We start from the raw sequence: 20,139 nt of genomic DNA, 5'->3' as shown, positions 1-20,139 counted from the left end.
ACCTGGTGAAGGTAGTGATATGTGCAGAGCATTGGCCTACTACCTGTACTGGTGAGTGCTGTGATATGTGCAGAGCACCTGGTGAGTGCAGTGATATGTGCGGAGCACCTGGTGAGTGTAGTGATATGTGCAGAGCATTGGCCTACTATCTGTACTGGGGAGTGCTGTGATATGTGCAGAGCACCTGGTGAGTGTAGTGATATGTGCATTGCACCTGGTGAGTGCTGTGATATGTGCGGAGCATTGGCCTACTACCTGTACTGGTGAGTGCTGTGATATGTGCGGAGCATTGGCCTACTACCTGTACTGGTGAGTGCTGTGATATGTGCAGAGCATTGGCCTACTACCTGTACTGGTGAGTGCTGTGATATGTGCGGAGCATGTGGTGAGTGCTGTGATATGTGCAGAGCATTGGCCTACTACCTGTACTGGTGAGTGCTGTGATATGTGCGGAGCATTGGCCTACTACCTGTACTGGTGAGTGCTGTGATATGTGCGGAGCATGTGGTGAGTGCTGTGATATGTGCAGAACACCTGCTGAGTGCTGTGATATGTGCAGAGCATTGGCCTACTACCTGTACTGGTGAGTGCTGTGATATGTGCGGAGCATGTGGTGAGTGCTGTGATATGTGCAGAACACCTGCTGAGTGCTGTGATATGTGCAGAGCATTGGCCTACTACCTGTACTGGGGAGTGCTGCGATATGTGCGGAGCATTGGCCTACTACCTGTACTGGTGAGTGCTGTGATATGTGCGGAGCATTGGTCTACTACCTGTACGCGTGAGTGCTGTGATATGTGCAGAACACCTGCTGAGTGCTGTGATATGTGCAGAGCATTGGCCTACTACCTGTACTGGTGAGTGCTGTGATATGTGCGGAGCATTGGCCTACTACCTGTACTGGTGAGTGCTGCGATATGTGCGGAGCATTGGCCTACTACCTGTACTGGTGAGTGCTGTGATATGTGCGGAGCATTGGCCTACTACCTGTACTGGTGAGTGCTGTGATATGTGCGGAGCATTGGCCTACTACCTGTACTGGTGAGTGCTGTGATATGTGCAGAGCATTGGCCTACTACCTGTACTGGTGAGTGCTGTGATATGTGCAGAGCACCTGGTGAGTGCAGTGATATGTGCGGAGCACCTGGTGAGTGTAGTGATATGTGCAGAGCATTGGCCTACTATCTGTACTGGGGAGTGCTGTGATATGTGCAGAGCACCTGGTGAGTGTAGTGATATGTGCATTGCACCTGGTGAGTGCTGTGATATGTGCGGAGCATTGGCCTACTACCTGTACTGGTGAGTGCTGTGATATGTGCGGAGCATTGGCCTACTACCTGTACTGGTGAGTGCTGTGATATGTGCAGAGCATTGGCCTACTACCTGTACTGGTGAGTGCTGTGATATGTGCGGAGCACATGGTGAGTGCTGTGATATGTGCAGAGCATTGGCCTACTACCTGTACTGGTGAGTGCTGCGATATGTGCGGAGCATTGGCCTACTACCTGTACTGGTGAGTGCTGTGATATGTGCGGAGCATGTGGTGAGTGCTGTGATATGTGCAGAGCATTGGCCTACTACCTGTACTGGTGAGTGCTGTGATATGTGCGGAGCATTGGCCTACTACCTGTACTGGTGAGTGCTGTGATATGTGCAGAACACCTGCTGAGTGCTGTGATATGTGCGGAGCATTGGCCTACTACCTGTACTGGTGAATGTAGTAATATGTGCGGAGCATTGGCCTACTACCTGTACTGGTGAGTGTAGGGATATGTGCAGAGCACCTGGTGAGTGTAGGGATATGTGCAGAGCACCTGGTGAGTGTAGGGATATGTGCAGAGCACCTGGTGAGTGTAGGGATATGTGCAGAGCACCTGGTGAGTGTAGGGATATGTGCAGAGCACCTGGTGAGTGTAGGGATATGTGCAGAGCACCTGGTGAGTGTAGGGATATGTGCAGAGCACCTGGTGAGTGTAGGGATACGTGCAGAGCACCTGGTGAGTGTAGGGATACGTGCAGAGCACCTGGTGAGTGCTGTGATATGTGCAGAGCACCTGGTGAGTGTAGGGATATGTGCAGAGCACCTGGTGAGTGTAGGGATATGTGCAGAGCACCTGGTGAGTGTAGGGATATGTGCAGAGCACCTGGTGAGTGCTGTGATATGTGCAGAGCACCTGGTGAGTGCTGTAATATGTGCAGAGCACCTGGTGAGTGCTGTGATATGTGCAGAGCACCTGGTGAGTGCTGTGATATGTGCAGAGCACCTGGTGAGTGCTGTGATATGTGCAGAGCACCTGGTGAGTGTAGGGATATGTGCAGAGCACCTGGTGAGTGTAGGGATATGTGCAGAGCACCTGGTGAGTGTAGGGATATGTGCAGAGCACCTGGTGAGTGCTGTGATATGTGCAGAGCACCTGGTGAGTGCTGTGATATGTGCAGAGCACCTGGTGAGTGCTGTGATATGTGCAGAGCACCTGGTGAGTGCTGTGATATGTGCAGAGCACCTGGTGAGTGCTGTGATATGTGCAGAGCACCTGGTGAGTGCTGTGATATGTGCAGAGCACCTGGTGAGTGCTGTGATATGTGCAGAGCACCTGGTGAGTGTAGTGATATGTGCAGAGCACCTGGTGAGTGCTGTGATATGTGCAGAGCACCTGGTGAGTGTAGGGATATGTGCAGAGCACCTGGTGAGCGTAGGGATATGTGCAGAGCACCTGGTGAGCGTAGGGATATGTGCAGAGCACCTGGTGAGCGTAGGGATATGTGCGGAGCACCTGGTGAGCGTAGGGATATGTGCGGAGCACCTGGTGAGCGTAGGGATATGTGCGGAGCACCTGGTGAGCGTAGGGATATGTGCGGAGCACCTGGTGAGCGTAGGGATATGTGCGGAGCACCTGGTGAGCGTAGGGATATGTGCGGAGCACCTGGTGAGCGTAGGGATATGTGCGGAGCACCTGGTGAGCGTAGGGATATGTGCGGAGCACCTGGTGAGCGTAGGGATATGTGCGGAGCACCTGGTGAGCGTAGGGATATGTGCGGAGCACCTGGTGAGCGTAGGGATATGTGCGGAGCACCTGGTGAGCGTAGGGATATGTGCGGAGCACCTGGTGAGTGCTGTGATATGTGCGGAGCACCTGCTGAGTGCTGTGATATGTGCTGGGACTCGTAGTTGCACGCACAACAGCTGGAGAGCCACAAGTTGGCCAGGCCTGATATAGACCATAACACAGACAAATCAAACTGTTGACAACCAATAATGCTGCTTCCAATCCTCTTACACGGTGGCATGCAGCAGAGCCACGCTGGACGCACAGCATTCTAATGAGGTCAGCATCCCCCAGTGGCCGCCACAGTCACCAGGTCTCAGTACAGCACACGTCACCTCACGCTGGTACCACGTACATGACAGTGAGGTCAGTGTCCCCCAATGGCCGCCACAGTCACCAGGTCTCAGTACAGCACACGTCACCTCACGCTGGTACCACGTACATGACGGTGAAATCAGTGTACCCCAGTGGCTGCCACAGTCACCAGGTCTCAGTACAGTACACGTTACCTCACGCTGGTACCACGTACATGACTGAGGTCAGTGTACCCCAATGGCTGCCACAGTCACCAGGTCTCAGTACAGCACACGTCACGCTGGTACCACGTACATGACAGTGAGGTCAGTGTATCCCAATGGCCGCCACAGTCACCAGGTCTCAGTACAGTACACAGCATCTCACGCTGGTACCACGTACATGACAGTGAGGTCAGTGTTGTCCAATGGCCGCCACAGTCACCAGGTCTCAGTACAGTACACGTCATCTCACGCTGGCACCACATACATGACAGTGAGGTCAGTGTTGTCCAATGGCCGCCACAGTCACCAGGTCTCGGTACAATACACGTCACCTCACGCTGGTACCACGTACATGACAGTGAGGTCAGTGTACTCCAATGGCCGCCACAGTCACCAGGTCTCAGTACAGTACACGTCATCTCACGCTGGTACCACATACATGACAGTGAGGTCAGTGTTGTCCAATGGCCGCCACAGTCACCAGGTCTCAGTACAGTACACGTCATCTCACGCTGGTACCACATACATGACAGTGAGGTCAGTGTTGTCCAATGGCCGCCACAGTCACCAGGTCTCAGTACAGTACACGTCACCTCACGCTGGTACCACGTACATGACAGTGAGGTCAGTGTTGTCCAATGGCCGCCACAGTCACCAGGTCTCAGTACAGTACACGTCATCTCACGCTGGTACCACATACATGACAGTGAGGTCAGTGTACCCCAATGGCTGCCACAGTCACCAGGTCTCAGTACAGTACACGTCACCTCACGCTGGTACCACGTACATGACAGTGAGGTCAGTGTACCCCAATGGCCGCCACAGTCACCAGGTCTCAGTACAGTACACGTCCTCTCACGCTGGTACCACGTACATGACAGTGAGGTCAGTGTGCCCCAATGGCCGTAACAGTCACCAGGTCTCAGTACAGTACACGTCCTCTCACGCTGGTACCACGTACATGACAGTGAGGTCCGTGTACTCCAATGGCTGCCACAGTCACCAGGTCTCAGTACAGAACACGTCACCTCACGCTGGTACCACGTACATGACAGTGAGGTCAGTGTGCCCCAATGGCTGCCACAGTCACCAGGTGTCACACAGTACACGTCCTCTCACGCTGGTACCACGTACATGACAGTGAGGTCCGTGTACTCCAATGGCTGCCACAGTCACCAGGTCTCAGTACAGAACACGTCACCTCACGCTGGTACCACGTACATGACAGTGAGGTCAGTGTGCCCCAATGGCTGCCACAGTCACCAGGTCTCAGTACAGTACACGTCACCTCACGCTGGTACCACGTACATGACTGAGGTCCGTCTCACCCAGTGGCCGCCACAGTCACCAGGTCTCAGTACAATACACATCACCTCACGCTGATACCACGTACATGACAGTGAGGTCAGTGGCCGCCACAGTCACCAGGTCTCAGTACAATACACGTCACCTCACGCTGGTACCACGTACATGACAGTGAGGTCAGTGTACGCCAAAGGCCGCCACAGTCACCAGGTCTCAGTACAATAGGGTATCTCTGGGATGTGGGCGAACAGGAGCAGCTGTGGAATATCACTGTGTCACCATAGGCCTCAGGCTGTTCTGGGTACATGGGGACGACCTACCTCGAAGGGTTTACCTCATAAAGTGTCAGCGTAGATTATTATATGGTTTATTCCGTGTAACGTGCACAGTCCTGTATAATTTTTGCACCTGTATATCTTGTGATGCCTCCTGTAGCTTCTCAGGATACGTGTCCTAACCCAAACGCCTCCTTTCCCCACCGACCAGTCTTCCCGCAGTGTTTTTGGCATCGCTTCTCCAATCCCTTCTCCTAACGCTTGTTCTTTGCGTCTCTTCTCAGGACGGTGGCATTGAGTGAGGGTCCGTGTAAGCGGCACTAAGTGCTGGGTGCAGAATGGGGGTCTGGGGGTTCGTGAAGACGCAGTTTGTGGTTCATCTGCTGATTGGATTCGTCTTTGTGATAAGTGGCCTCATCATCAACTTCCTGCAGCTCTGCACCCTTCCACTGTGGGGCGTCAACAAGCAGCTTTATCGCAGGGTCAACTGCCGACTGGCCTACTCTCTATGGAGCCGTGAGTACCGCACTCCTTTTACGTATCTCTTGTGTCTGACGCGGGAGCAGGCGGTGTTTGCATTGTGTATAGAAGCTGGATGTCTCCTGTAGGTCCGAGTGCAGCCGTTTAGCGCAGTTTCTTGTATTTTTATGTAACTCAGTAGCGTGTTACACCCATGGGAGATTGCACTGTACTTGGTTACATGATGGGACACGGTAACGTGGCTGTTACTTTGTATTTTGTCATAACCCTGGTAACCAGTGTGGGCTCGGTGTCTGTGCCTCTCTTGCCCCCAGAGTTGGTGATGCTGCTGGAGTGGTGGTCTGGTACGCAGTGCACGCTCTTCACAGACCAGGAGACTGTGGATCACTTTGGGAAGGAGCATGTCATTATTATTCTCAATCACAACTTTGAGATTGACTTCCTGTGTGGCTGGACCATGTGTGAGCGCTTTGGAGTCTTAGGGGTGAGTGACCAGTGTCCTTAAACTTCAGACTTCTGTCCCTCCCCCATGTTCTCGGTCTTTCATCTTAGTGGCTCTCCCACCATAAATGGAGACGCTCTATGTTCTCCAGCATCTTCTATTTCCCTCAACACATCTGTCTCTCTGCTCCGTCTCACCTTAGAGACATCTTCTCTAGCATCACCTCCTTCCACCCACGCGTCTGTCTCTGCTCCGTCTCACCTTAGATATACATCTTCTCTAGCATCACCTCCTTCCACCCACACATCTCTCACTGTCTCTGCTCCATCTCGCCTTAGAGACACATCTTCTCTAGCATCACCTCCTTCCACCCACACATCTGTCTCTGCTCCATCTCCCCTAGATACACATCTTCTCTAGCATCACCTCCTTCCACCCACACATCTGTCTCACTGTCTCTCTGCTCCATCTCGCCTTAGATACACATCTTCTCTAGCATCACCTCCTTCCACCCACACATCTGTCTCTGCTCCATCTCCCCTAGATACACATCTTCTCTAGCATCACCTCCTTCCACCCACACATCTGTCTCACTGCTCCCTCACGCTCTAGATATACATCTCCTCTAGCATCACCTCCTTCCACCTACACATCTGTCTCTCTGCTCCATCACACCTTAGATCACTCTGCTCCATCTCCCCTAGATATACATCTTCTCTAGCATCACCTCCTTCCACCCACACATCTGTCTCTCTGCTCCATCTCTCCCTAGATATACATCTCCTCTAGCATCACCTCCTTCCACCTACACATCTGTCTCTCTGCTCCATCTCTCCCTAGATATACATCTTCTCTAGCATCACCTCCTTCCACCCACACATATCTCACTGTCTCTCTGCTCCGTCTCACGTTTCATACACATCTTCTCTAACATCACTTCCTTCCACCCACACGTCTGTCTTTCTGCTCCATCACGCTCTAGATATACATCTTCTCTAGCATCGCCTCCTTCCACCCATACGTCTGTCTCTATGATCCATCTCACCTTAGATCACTCTGCTCCATCTCCCCTAGATATACATCTCCTCTAGCATCACCTCCCTCCACCTACACATCTGTCTCTCTGCTCCATCTCTCCCTAGATACACATCTTCTCTAACATCACTTCCTTCCACCCACACGTCTGTCTTTCTGCTCCATCACGCTCTAGATATACATCTTCTCTAGCATCGCCTCCTTCCACCCATACGTCTGTCTCTATGATCCATCTCACCTTAGATCACTCTGCTCCATCTCCCCTAGATATACATCTCCTCTAGCATCACCTCCCTCCACCTACACATCTGTCTCTCTGCTCCATCTCTCCCTAGATACACATCTTCTCTAGCATCGCCTCCTTCCACCCATACGTCTGTCTCTCTGCTCCATCTCCCCTAGATACACATCTTCTCTAGCATCACCTCCTTCCACCCACACATCTGTCTCTCTGCTCCATCTCCCCTAGATACACATCTTCTCTAGCATCACCTCCTTCCACCCACACATCTGTCTCTCTGCTCCATCTCCCCTAGATACACATCTTCTCTAGCATCACCTCCTTCCACCCACACATCTGTCTCTCTGCTCCATCTCCCCTAGATACACATCTTCTCTAGCATCACCTCCTTCCACCCACACATCTGTCTCTCTGCTCCATCTCCCCTAGATACACATCTTCTCTAGCATCACCTCCTTCCACCCACACATCTGTCTCTCTGCTCCATCTCCCCTAGATACACATCTTCTCTAGCATCACCTCCTTCCACCCACACATCTGTCTCTCTGCTCCATCTCCCCTAGATACACATCTTCTCTAGCATCGCCTCTTTCCACCCACACATCTGTCTCTCTGCTCCATCTCCCCTAGATACACATCTTCTCTAACATCACCTCCTTCCACCCACACATCTGTCTCTCTGCTCCATCTCCCCTAGATACACATCTTCTCTAACATCACCTCCTTCCACCCACACATCTGTCTCTCTGCTCCATCTCCCCTAGATACACATCTTCTCTAGCATCGACTTCTTCCTACAGTTCTCTCTTATTGTCTCTAGTCCATGCATGTGGAGAGACACTGTTTACTCTAGCGTCTCCTCCCTCCTAACCCCCTTGCTGTCTCTTCTGACATCTCTCCTACCTCGCTCATCATGGCCTCTACTCCTTAGTGGTGGGTGTCTCACAATAGATGCAGGCACATTGTCCTAACATCTTCTCAGTTGTATTCCCACTTAGTATTTACTCTGTATCCCCTTCCTTACATGTCTATGACAGAGTTTCTTCTATTCAGTCTTAAGTTGGTCTTAATTTGTGTTCTCTACTTTTAATTCTTCAACCCCAAAGAGCTCGAAGGTCCTTGCGAAGAAAGAGCTTCTGATGGTTCCGCTTATTGGGTGGACGTGGTACTTTCTGGAAATAGTCTTCTGTAAACGCAAGTGGGAAGAAGATCGAGACACAGTCCTCCATGGGCTCCACAGCCTGCGAGACTACCCTGAGTACATGTGGGTGAGTGCCAGCTGGTGTCTTATGATGGCCTCCTTTATACCTAGGTCATTTTCAGCCAACAAGTAAAGATGGCTTTCCATCCTGCTCTGAACCTGGCCAACTGACCGTTACAGAACATATTTGTGTCTGATTAATGTTGTGCTTAAGTATATTAGTGAAAGGAGAAAATAAAACTGAGGAATAATAAGACATAAGACAGAGAGTGAGAATTTGGTGGAAGGAGACCAGGCAATAGCAGATCATCTAAAGAATTGCGGATTACCACTGGCGGTTGCAGCAGTGATCCGCTGCATTGTCTGAGTAGCGGAGCCGGCACCCCAGTGCTCAGGGCCGGCAGTAAAATGCTTTACACCTGGTGCGCTTTTCTACACTGGGTGTGTGTAGTGGGGGGCAAGGTGTGTAAAGCTGCTCACTGGGGGCACCGAGCAAGCCAGCTACCGGTATGGTGCTTTAGGATGTAAACCCTGGGCGTGCCACACTGCACCCGGGGAGAGTTCCAGCGGTCAGGCTACTGAGCGTTGGGCACAGAGTAATTCCTATGCTGCGGGGGTGGGTTCAAGCCCCAAAGTATATGTTTACATATATTTAATATATAGTTATAAATGCACTGAAGTGCACTTAATGGTTTTCTTGTAATCAAGGCTAGCTTTCTGTTATAGGGCCACCCAGCATATATGAGAAGTGGTAATGTGCCACACTCATGTATACAGATCAGGAATAGATACTGAGAATTACACCCAGCATATGTTATGAGAAGTGGTAATGTGCCACACTCGTGTATACACATCAGGAATAGATACTGAGAATTACACCCAGCATATATGAGAAGTGGTAATGTGCCACACTCATGTATACAGATCAGGAATAGATACTGAGAATTACACCCAGCATATGTTATGAGAAGTGGTAATGTGCCACACTCGTGTATACACATCAGGAATAGATACTGAGAATTACACCCAGCATATATGAGAAGTGGTAATGTGCCACACTCATGTATACAGATCAGGAATAGATACTGAGAATTACTCCCAGCATATGTTATGAGAAGTGGTAATGTGCCACACTCATGTATACAGATCAGGAATAGATACTGAGAATTACTCCCAGCATATGTTATGAGAAGTGGTAATGTGCCACACTCATGTCTACAGATCAGGAATAGATACTGAGAATTACTCCCAGCATATATGAGAAGTGGTAATGTGCCGCACTCATGTATACAGATCAGGAATAGATACTGAGAATTACTCCCAGCATATGTTATGAGAAGTGGTAATGTGCCACACTCGTGTATACAGATCAGGAATAGATACTGAGAATTACTCCCAGCATATGTTATGAGAAGTGGTAATGTGCCACACTCATGTATACAGATCAGGAATAGATACTGAGAATTACACCCAGCATATGTTATGAGAAGTGGTAATGTGCCACACTCATGTATACAGATCAGGAATAGATACTGAGAATTACACCCAGCGTATATGAGAAGTGGTAATGTGCCACACTTGTGTATACAGATCAGGAATAGATACTGAGAATTACTCCCAGCATATGTTATGAGAAGTGGTAATGTGCCACACTCGTGTATACAGATCAGGAATAGATACTGAGAATTACTCCCAGCATATGTTATGAGAAGTGGTAATGTGCCACACTCATGTATACAGATCAGGAATAGATACTGAGAATTCCACCAGCATATATGAGAAGTGGTAATGTGCCACACTCATGTATACAGATCAGGAATAGATACTGAGAATTACTCCCAGCATATGTTATGAGAAGTGGTAATGTGCCACACTCGTGTATACAGATCAGGAATAGATACTGAGAATTACTACCAGCATATATGAGAAGTGGTAATGTGCCACACTCATGTATACAGATCAGGAATAGATACTGAGAATTACTCCCAGCATATGTTATGAGAAGTGGTAATGTGCCACACTCATGTATACAGATCAGGAATAGATACTGAGAATTACTACCAGCATATATGAGAAGTGGTAATGTGCCACACTCATGTATACAGATCAGGAATAGATACTGAGAATTACTCCCAGCATATGTTATGAGAAGTGGTAATGTGCCACACTCATGTATACAGATCAGGAATAGATACTGAGAATTACACCCAGCATATATGAGAAGTGGTAATGTGCCGCACTCATGTATACAGATCAGGAATAGATACTGAGAATTACACCCAGCATATATGAGAAGTGGTAATGTGCCACACTCATGTATACAGATCAGGAATAGATACTGAGAATTACACCCAGCATATGTTATGAGAAGTGGTAATGTGCCACACTCGTGTATACAGATCAGGAATAGATACTGAGAATTACACCCAGCATATGTTATGAGAAGTGGTAATGTGCCACACTCATGTATACAGATCAGGAATAGATACTGAGAATTACTCCCAGCATATGTTATGAGAAGTGGTAATGTGCCACACTCATGTATACAGATCAGGAATAGATACTGAGAATTACTCCCAGCATATGTTATGAGAAGTGGTAATGTGCCACACTCGTGTATACAGATCAGGAATAGATACTGAGAATTACTCCCAGCATATGTTATGAGAAGTGGTAATGTGCCACACTCATGTATACAGATCAGGAATAGATACTGAGAATTACACCCAGCATATGTTATGAGAAGTGGTAATGTGCCGCACTCATGTATACAGATCAGGAATAGATACTGAGAATTACTCCCAGCATATATGAGAAGTGGTAATGTGCCACACTCGTGTATACAGATCAGGAATAGATAGTGAGAATTACACCCAGCATATGTTATGAGAAGTGGTAATGTGCCACACTCATGTATACAGATCAGGAATAGATACTGAGAATTACTCCCAGCATATGTTATGAGAAGTGGTAATGTGCCACACTCATGTATACAGATCAGGAATAGATACTGAGAATTACTCCCAGCATATGTTATGAGAAGTGGTAATGTGCCACACTTGTGTATACAGATCAGGAATAGATACTGAGAATTACACCCAGCATATATGAGAAGTGGTAATGTGCCACACATGTATACAGATCAGGAATAGATACTGAGAATTACTCCTAGCATATGTTATGAGAAGCGGTAATGTGCCACACTCGTGTATACAGATCAGGAATAGATACTGAGAATTACACCCAGCATATGTTATGAGAAGTGGTAATGTGCCACACTCATGTATGCAGATCAGGAATAGATACTGAGAATTACACCCAGCATATATGAGAAGTGGTAATGTGCCACACTCATGTATACAGATCAGGAATAGATACTGAGAATTACTCCCAGCATATATGAGAAGTGGTAATGTGCCACACTCGTGTATACAGATCAGGAATAGATACTGAGAATTACACCCAGCATATGTTATGAGAAGTGGTAATGTGCCACACTCATGTATACAGATCAGGAATAGATACTGAGAATTACACCCAGCGTATATGAGAAGTGGTAATGTGCCACACTTGTGTATACAGATCAGGAATAGATACTGAGAATTACTCCCAGCATATGTTATGAGAAGTGGTAATGTGCCACACTCGTGTATACAGATCAGGAATAGATACTGAGAATTACTACCAGCATATATGAGAATTGGTAATGTGCCACACTCATGTATACAGATCAGGAATAGATACTGAGAATTACTCCCAGCATATGTTATGAGAAGTGGTAATGTGCCACACTCATGTATACAGATCAGGAATAGATACTGAGAATTACTCCCAGCATATGTTATGAGAAGTGGTAATGTGCCACACTTGTGTATACAGATCAGGAATAGATACTGAGAATTACACCCAGCATATATGAGAAGTGGTAATGTGCCACACTCATGTATACAGATCAGGAATAGATACTGAGAATTACTCCCAGCATATATGAGAAGTGGTAATGTGCCACACTCATGTATACAGATCAGGAATAGATACTGAGAATTACTCCCAGCATATGTTATGAGAAGTGGTAATGTGCCACACTCATGTATACAGATCAGGAATAGATACTGAGAATTACTACCAGCATATATGAGAAGTGGTAATGTGCCACACTCATGTATACAGATCAGGAATAGATACTGAGAATTACTCCCAGCATATGTTATGAGAAGTGGTAATGTGCCACACTCATGTATACAGATCAGGAATAGATACTGAGAATTACACCCAGCATATATGAGAAGTGGTAATGTGCCGCACTCATGTATACAGATCAGGAATAGATACTGAGAATTACACCCAGCATATATGAGAAGTGGTAATGTGCCACACTCATGTATACAGATCAGGAATAGATACTGAGAATTACTCCCAGCATATGTTATGAGAAGTGGTAATGTGCCACACTCGTGTATACAGATCAGGAATAGATACTGAGAATTACTCCCAGCATATGTTATGAGAAGTGGTAATGTGCCACACTCATGTATACAGATCAGGAATAGATACTGAGAATTACACCCAGCATATGTTATGAGAAGTGGTAATGTGCCGCACTCATGTATACAGATCAGGAATAGATACTGAGAATTACTCCCAGCATATATGAGAAGTGGTAATGTGCCACACTCGTGTATACAGATCAGGAATAGATAGTGAGAATTACACCCAGCATATGTTATGAGAAGTGGTAATGTGCCACACTCATGTATACAGATCAGGAATAGATACTGAGAATTACTCCCAGCATATGTTATGAGAAGTGGTAATGTGCCACACTTGTGTATACAGATCAGGAATAGATACTGAGAATTACACCCAGCATATATGAGAAGTGGTAATGTGCCACACTCATGTATACAGATCAGGAATAGATACTGAGAATTACTCCCAGCATATATGAGAAGTGGTAATGTGCCACACTCATGTATACAGATCAGGAATAGATACTGAGAATTACTCCCAGCATATGTTATGAGAAGTGGTAATGTGCCACACTCATGTATACAGATCAGGAATCGATACTGAGAATTACGCCCAGCATATGTTATGAGAAGTGGTAATGTGCCACACTCGTGTATACAGATCAGGAATAGATACTGAGAATTACACCCAGCATATGTTATGAGAAGTGGTAATGTGCCACACTCGTGTATACAGATTAGGAATAGATACTGAGAATTACACCCAGCATATATGAGAAGTGGTAATGTGCCACACTTATGTATACAGATCAGGAATAGATACTGAGAATTACACCCAGCATATATGAGAAGTGGTGATGTGCCATGCATATATATGCAGAATAGGAATAGATACTGAGAATTACACCCAGCATATATGAGAAGTGGTAATGTGCCACACTCGTGTATACAGATCAGGAATAGATACTGAGAATTACACCCAGCATATATGAGAAGTGGTAATGTGCCGCACTCATGTATACAGATCAGGAATAGATACTGAGAATTACACCCAGCATATATGAGAAGTGGTAATGTGCCACACTCATGTATACAGATCAGGAATAGATACTGAGAATTACTCCCAGCATATGTTATGAGAAGTGGTAATGTGCCACACTCATGTATACAGATCAGGAATAGATACTGAGAATTACACCCAGCATATATGAGAAGTGGTAATGTGCCACACTCATGTATACAGATCAGGAATAAATACTGAGAATTACTCCCAGCATATGTTATGAGAAGTGGTAATGTGCCACACTCGTGTATACAGATCAGGAATAGATACTGAGAATTACACCCAGCATATATGAGAAGTGGTAATGTGCCGCACTCGTGTATACAGATTAGGAATAGATACTGAGAATTACACCCAGCATATGTTATGAGAAGTGGTAATGTGCCACACTCGTGTATACAGATCAGGAATAGATACTGAGAATTACTCCCAGCATATGTTATGAGAAGTGGTAATGTGCCACACTTGTGTATACAGATCAGGAATAGATACTGAGAATTACTCCCAGCATATGTTATGAGAAGTGGTAATGTGCCACACTCGTGTATACAGATCAGGAATAGATACTGAGAATTACTCCCAGCATATATGAGAAGTGGTAATGTGCCACACTCGTGTATACAGATCAGGAATAGATACTGAGAATTACACCCAGCATATGTTATGAGAAGTGGTAATGTGCCACACTCGTGTATACAGATCAGGAATAGATACTGAGAATTACTCCCAGCATATATGAGAAGTGGTAATGTGCCACACTCGTGTATACAGATCAGGAATAGATACTGAGAATTACTCCCAGCAAATGTTATGAGAAGTGGTAATGTGCCACACATGTATACAGATCAGGAATAGATACTGAGAATTACACCCAGCATATATGAGAAGTGGTAATGTGCCACACTCGTGTATACAGATCAGGAATAGATACTGAGAATTACACCCAGCATATGTTATGAGAAGTGGTAATGTGCCACACTCATGTATACAGATCAGGAATAGATACTGAGAATTACACCCAGCATATATGAGAAGTGGTAATGTGCCACACTCATGTATACAGATCAGGAATAGATACTGAGAATTACACCCAGCATATATGAGAAGTGGTAATGTGCCACACTCATGTATGCAGATCAGGAATAGATACTAAGAATTACTCCCAGCATATGTTATGAGAAGTGGTAATGTGCCACACTCATGTATACAGATCAGGAATAGATACTGAGAATTACACCCAGCATATATGAGAAGTGGTAATGTGCCACACTCATGTATGCAGATCAGGAATAGATACTAAGAATTACTCCCAGCATATGTTATGAGAAGTGGTAATGTGCCACACATGTATACAGATCAGGAATAGATACTGAGAATTACACCCAGCATATATGAGAAGTGGTAATGTGCCACACTCGTGTATACAGATCAGGAATAGATACTGAGAATTACTCCCAGCATATGTTATGAGAAGTGGTAATGTGCCACACTCATGTATACAGATTAGGAATAGATACTGAGAATTACACCCAGCATATATGAGAAGTGGTAATGTGCCACACTCGTGTATACAGATCAGGAATAGATACTGAGAATTACTCCCAACATATGTTATGAGAAGTGGTAATGTGCCACACTCGTGTATACAGATCAGGAATAGATACTGAGAATTACACCCAGCATATGTTATGAGAAGTGGTAATGTGCCACACATGTATACAGATCAGGAATAGATACTGAGAATTACACCCAGCATATGTTATGAGAAGTGGTAATGTGCCACACATGTATACAGATCAGGAATAGATACTGAGAATTACACCAAGCATATATGAGAAGTGGTAATGTGCCATGTGTATATATGCAGAATAGGAATAGATACTGAGAATTACTCCCAGCATATGTTATGAGAAGTGGTAATGTGCCACACTCATGTATACAGATCAGGAATAGATACTGAGAATTACACCCAGCATATGTTATGAGAAGTGGTAATGTGCCACACATGTATACAGATCAGGAATCGATACTGAGAATTACACCCAGCATATGTTATGAGAAGTGGTAATGTGCCACACTCGTTTATACAGATCAGGAATAGATACTGAGAATTACACCCAGCATATATGAGAAGTGGTAATGTGCCATGTATATATATGCAGAATAGGAATAGATACTGAGAATTACTCCCAGCATATATGAGAAGTGGTAATGTGCCATGTATATATATGCAGAATAGGAATAGATACTGAGAATTACACCCAGCATATATGAGAAGTGGTAATGTGCCATGTATATATATGCAGAATAGGAATAGATACTGAGAATTACACCCAGCATATGTTATGAGAAGTGGTAATGTGCCACACTCATGTATACAGATCAGGAATAGATACTGAGAATTACTCCCAGCATATGTTATGAGAAGTGGTAATGTGCCACACTCATGTATGCAGATCAGGAATAGATACTGAGAATTACACCCAGCATGTATGAGAAGTGGTAATGTGCCGCACTCGTGTATACAGATCAGGAATAGATACTGAGAATTACACCCAGCATATATGAGAAGTGGTAATGTGCCACACTCATGTATACAGATCAGGAATAGATACTGAGAATTACACCCAGCATATATGAGAAGTGGTAATGTGCCACACTCATGTATACAGATCAGGAATAGATACTGAGAATTACTCCCAGCATATGTTATGAGAAGTGGTAATGTGCCACACTCGTGTATACAGATCAGGAATAGATACTGAGAATTACTCCCAGCATATGTTATGAGAAGTGGTAATGTGCCACACTCATGTATACAGATCAGGAATAGATGCTGAGAATTACTCCCAGCATATGTTATGAGAAGTGGTAATGTGCCACACTCGTGTATACAGATCAGGAATAGATACTGAGAATTACACCCAGCATATGTTATGAGAAGTGGTAATGTGCCACACATGTATACAGATCAGGAATAGATACTGAGAATTACACCCAGCATATATGAGAAGTGGTAATGTGCCATGCATATATATGCAGAATAGGAATAGATACTGAGAATTACACCCAGCATATATGAGAAGTGGTAATGTGCCACACTCATGTATACAGATCAGGAATAGATACTGAGAATTACTCCCAGCATATGTTATGAGAAGTGGTAATGTGCCACACTCATGTATACAGATCAGGAATAGATACTGAGAATTACTCCCAGCATATGTTATGAGAAGTGGTAATGTGCCACACATGTATACAGATTAGGAATAGATACTGAGAATTACTCCCAGCATATGTTATGAGAAGTGGTAATGTGCCACACTCGTGTATACAGATCAGGAATAGATACTGAGAATTACACCCAGCATATATGAGAAGTGGTAATGTGCCACACTCGTGTATACAGATCAGGAATAGATACTGAGAATTACTCCCAGCATATGTTATGAGAAGTGGTAATGTGCCACACTCATGTATACAGATCAGGAATAGATACTGAGAATTACTCCCAGCATATGTTATGAGAAGTGGTAATGTGCCACACTCATGTATACAGATCAGGAATAGATACTGAGAATTACACCCAGCATATGTTATGAGAAGTGGTAATGTGCCACACTCATGTATACAGATCAGGAATAGATACTGAGAATTACACCCAGCATATGTTATGAGAAGTGGTAATGTGCCACACTCGTGTATACAGATCAGGAATAGATACTGAGAATTACTCCCAGCATATGTTATGAGAAGTGGTAATGTGCCACACTCGTGTATACAGATCAGGAATAGATACTGAGAATTACTCCCAGCATATATGAGAAGTGGTAATGTGCCGCACTCGTGTATACAGATCAGGAATAGATACTGAGAATTACACCCAGCATATATGAGAAGTGGTAATGTGCCGCACTCGTGTATACAGATCAGGAATAGATACTGAGAATTACACCCAGCATATGTTATGAGAAGTGGTAATGTGCCGCACTCGTGTATACAGATCAGGAATAGATACTGAGAATTACTCCCAGCATATATGAGAAGTGGTAATGTGCCACACATGTATACAGATCAGGAATAGATACTGAGAATTACACCCAGCATATATGAGAAGTGGTAATGTGCCATGTATATATATGCGGAATAGGAAGAGATACTGAGAATTACACCCAGCATATGTTATGAGAAGTGGTAATGTGCCGCACTCGTGTATACAGATCAGGAATAGATACTGAGAATTACACCCAGCATATGTTATGAGATGTGGTAATGTGCCACACTCGTGTATACAGATCAGGAATAGATACTGAGAATTACACCCAGCATATATGAGAAGTGGTAATGTGCCACACTCGTGTATACAGATCAGGAATAGATACTGAGAATTACTCCCAGCATATGTTATGAGAAGTGGTAATGTGCCACACTCGTGTATACAGATCAGGAATAGATACTGAGAATTACACCCAGCATATGTTATGAGAAGTGGTAATGTGCCACACTCATGTATACAGATCAGGAATAGATACTGAGAATTACTCCCAGCATATGTTATGAGAAGTGGTAATGTGCCACACTCATGTATACAGATCAGGAATAGATACTGAGAATTACACCCAGCATATATGAGAAGTGGTAATGTGCCACACTCGTGTATACAGATCAGGAATAGATACTGAGAATTACTCCCAGCATATATGAGAAGTGGTAATGTGCCACACTCATGTATACAGATCAGGAATAGATACTGAGAATTACTCCCAGCATATGTTATGAGAAGTGGTAATGTGCCACACTCGTGTATACAGATCAGGAATAGATACTGAGAATTACTCCCAGCATATGTTATGAGAAGTGGTAATGTGCCACACTCATGTATACAGATCAGGAATAGATACTGAGAATTACACCCAGCATATGTTATGAGAAGTGGTAATGTGCCACACTCATGTATACAGATCAGGAATAGATACTGAGAATTACACCCAGCATATATGAGAAGTGGTAATGTGCCACACTCGTGTATACAGATCAGGAATAGATACTGAGAATTACTCCCAGCATATGTTATGAGAAGTGGTAATGTGCCGCACTCGTGTATACAGATCAGGAATAGATACTGAGAATTACACCCAGCATATATGAGAAGTGGTAATGTGCCGCACTCATGTCTATAGATCAGGAATAGATACTGAGAATTACTCCCAGCATATATGAGAAGTGGTAATGTGCCACACTCGTGTATACAGATCAGGAATAGATACTGAGAATTACACCCAGCATATGTTATGAGAAGTGGTAATGTGCCACACTCGTGTATACAGATCAGGAATAGATACTGAGAATTACACCCAGCATATGTTATGAGAAGTGGTAATGTGCCACACTCATGTATACAGATCAGGAATAGATACTGAGAATTACTCCCAGCATATATGAGAAGTGGTAATGTGCCACACTCATGTATACAGATCAGGAATAGATACTGAGAATTACTCCCAGCATATATGAGAAGTGGTAATGTGCCACACTCATGTATACAGATCAGGAATAGATACTGAGAATTACTCCCAGCATATATGAGAAGTGGTAATGTGCCACACTCATGTATACAGATCAGGAATAGATACTGAGAATTACACCCAGCATATGTTATGAGAAGTGGTAATGTGCCACACTCATGTATACAGATCAGGAATAGATACTGAGAATTACACCCAGCATATGTTATGAGAAGTGGTAATGTGCCACACATGTATACAGATCAGGAATAGATACTGAGAATTACACCCAGCATATGTTATGAGAAGTGGTAATGTGCCACACTCATGTATACAGATCAGGAATAGATACTGAGAATTACTAACAGCATATATGAGAAGTGGTAATGTGCCATGCATATATATGCAGATCAGGAATAGATACTGAGAATTACTCCCAGCATATGTTATGAGAAGTGGTAATGTGCCACACTCATGTATACAGATCAGGAATAGATACTGAGAATTACTCCCAGCATATATGAGAAGTGGTAATGTGCCACACTCGTGTATACAGATC

At 44.9% G+C, this 20,139-nt stretch overlaps 1 protein-coding gene across 3 annotated transcripts in view; it reads left to right on the top strand.

Annotated features, from left to right (window-relative positions):
- AGPAT3 (1-acylglycerol-3-phosphate O-acyltransferase 3) overlaps positions 1–20,139 on the top strand; it is a 262,014-nt gene that overhangs the window by 115,465 nt on the left and 126,410 nt on the right. For all 3 annotated transcript variants that reach the window (XM_063956906.1, XM_063956905.1, XM_063956907.1), the window contains 3 exons: positions 5,430–5,661; positions 5,940–6,109; positions 8,450–8,611. In XM_063956906.1, the coding sequence (XP_063812976.1) occupies positions 5,484–5,661; positions 5,940–6,109; positions 8,450–8,611 (510 nt within the window). In that variant the 5' untranslated portion in view covers positions 5,430–5,483. The remainder of the gene's footprint in view (positions 1–5,429; positions 5,662–5,939; positions 6,110–8,449; positions 8,612–20,139) is intronic.

The sequence above is a fragment of the Pseudophryne corroboree genome, chromosome 2, assembly GCF_028390025.1.
Source record: "Pseudophryne corroboree isolate aPseCor3 chromosome 2, aPseCor3.hap2, whole genome shotgun sequence".
Classification (NCBI taxonomy): Eukaryota; Metazoa; Chordata; class Amphibia; order Anura; family Myobatrachidae; genus Pseudophryne; species Pseudophryne corroboree.
The sequence above is the reverse complement of the archived record's forward strand: the minus strand, read 5'-3'. Positions and strand labels throughout refer to the sequence as shown.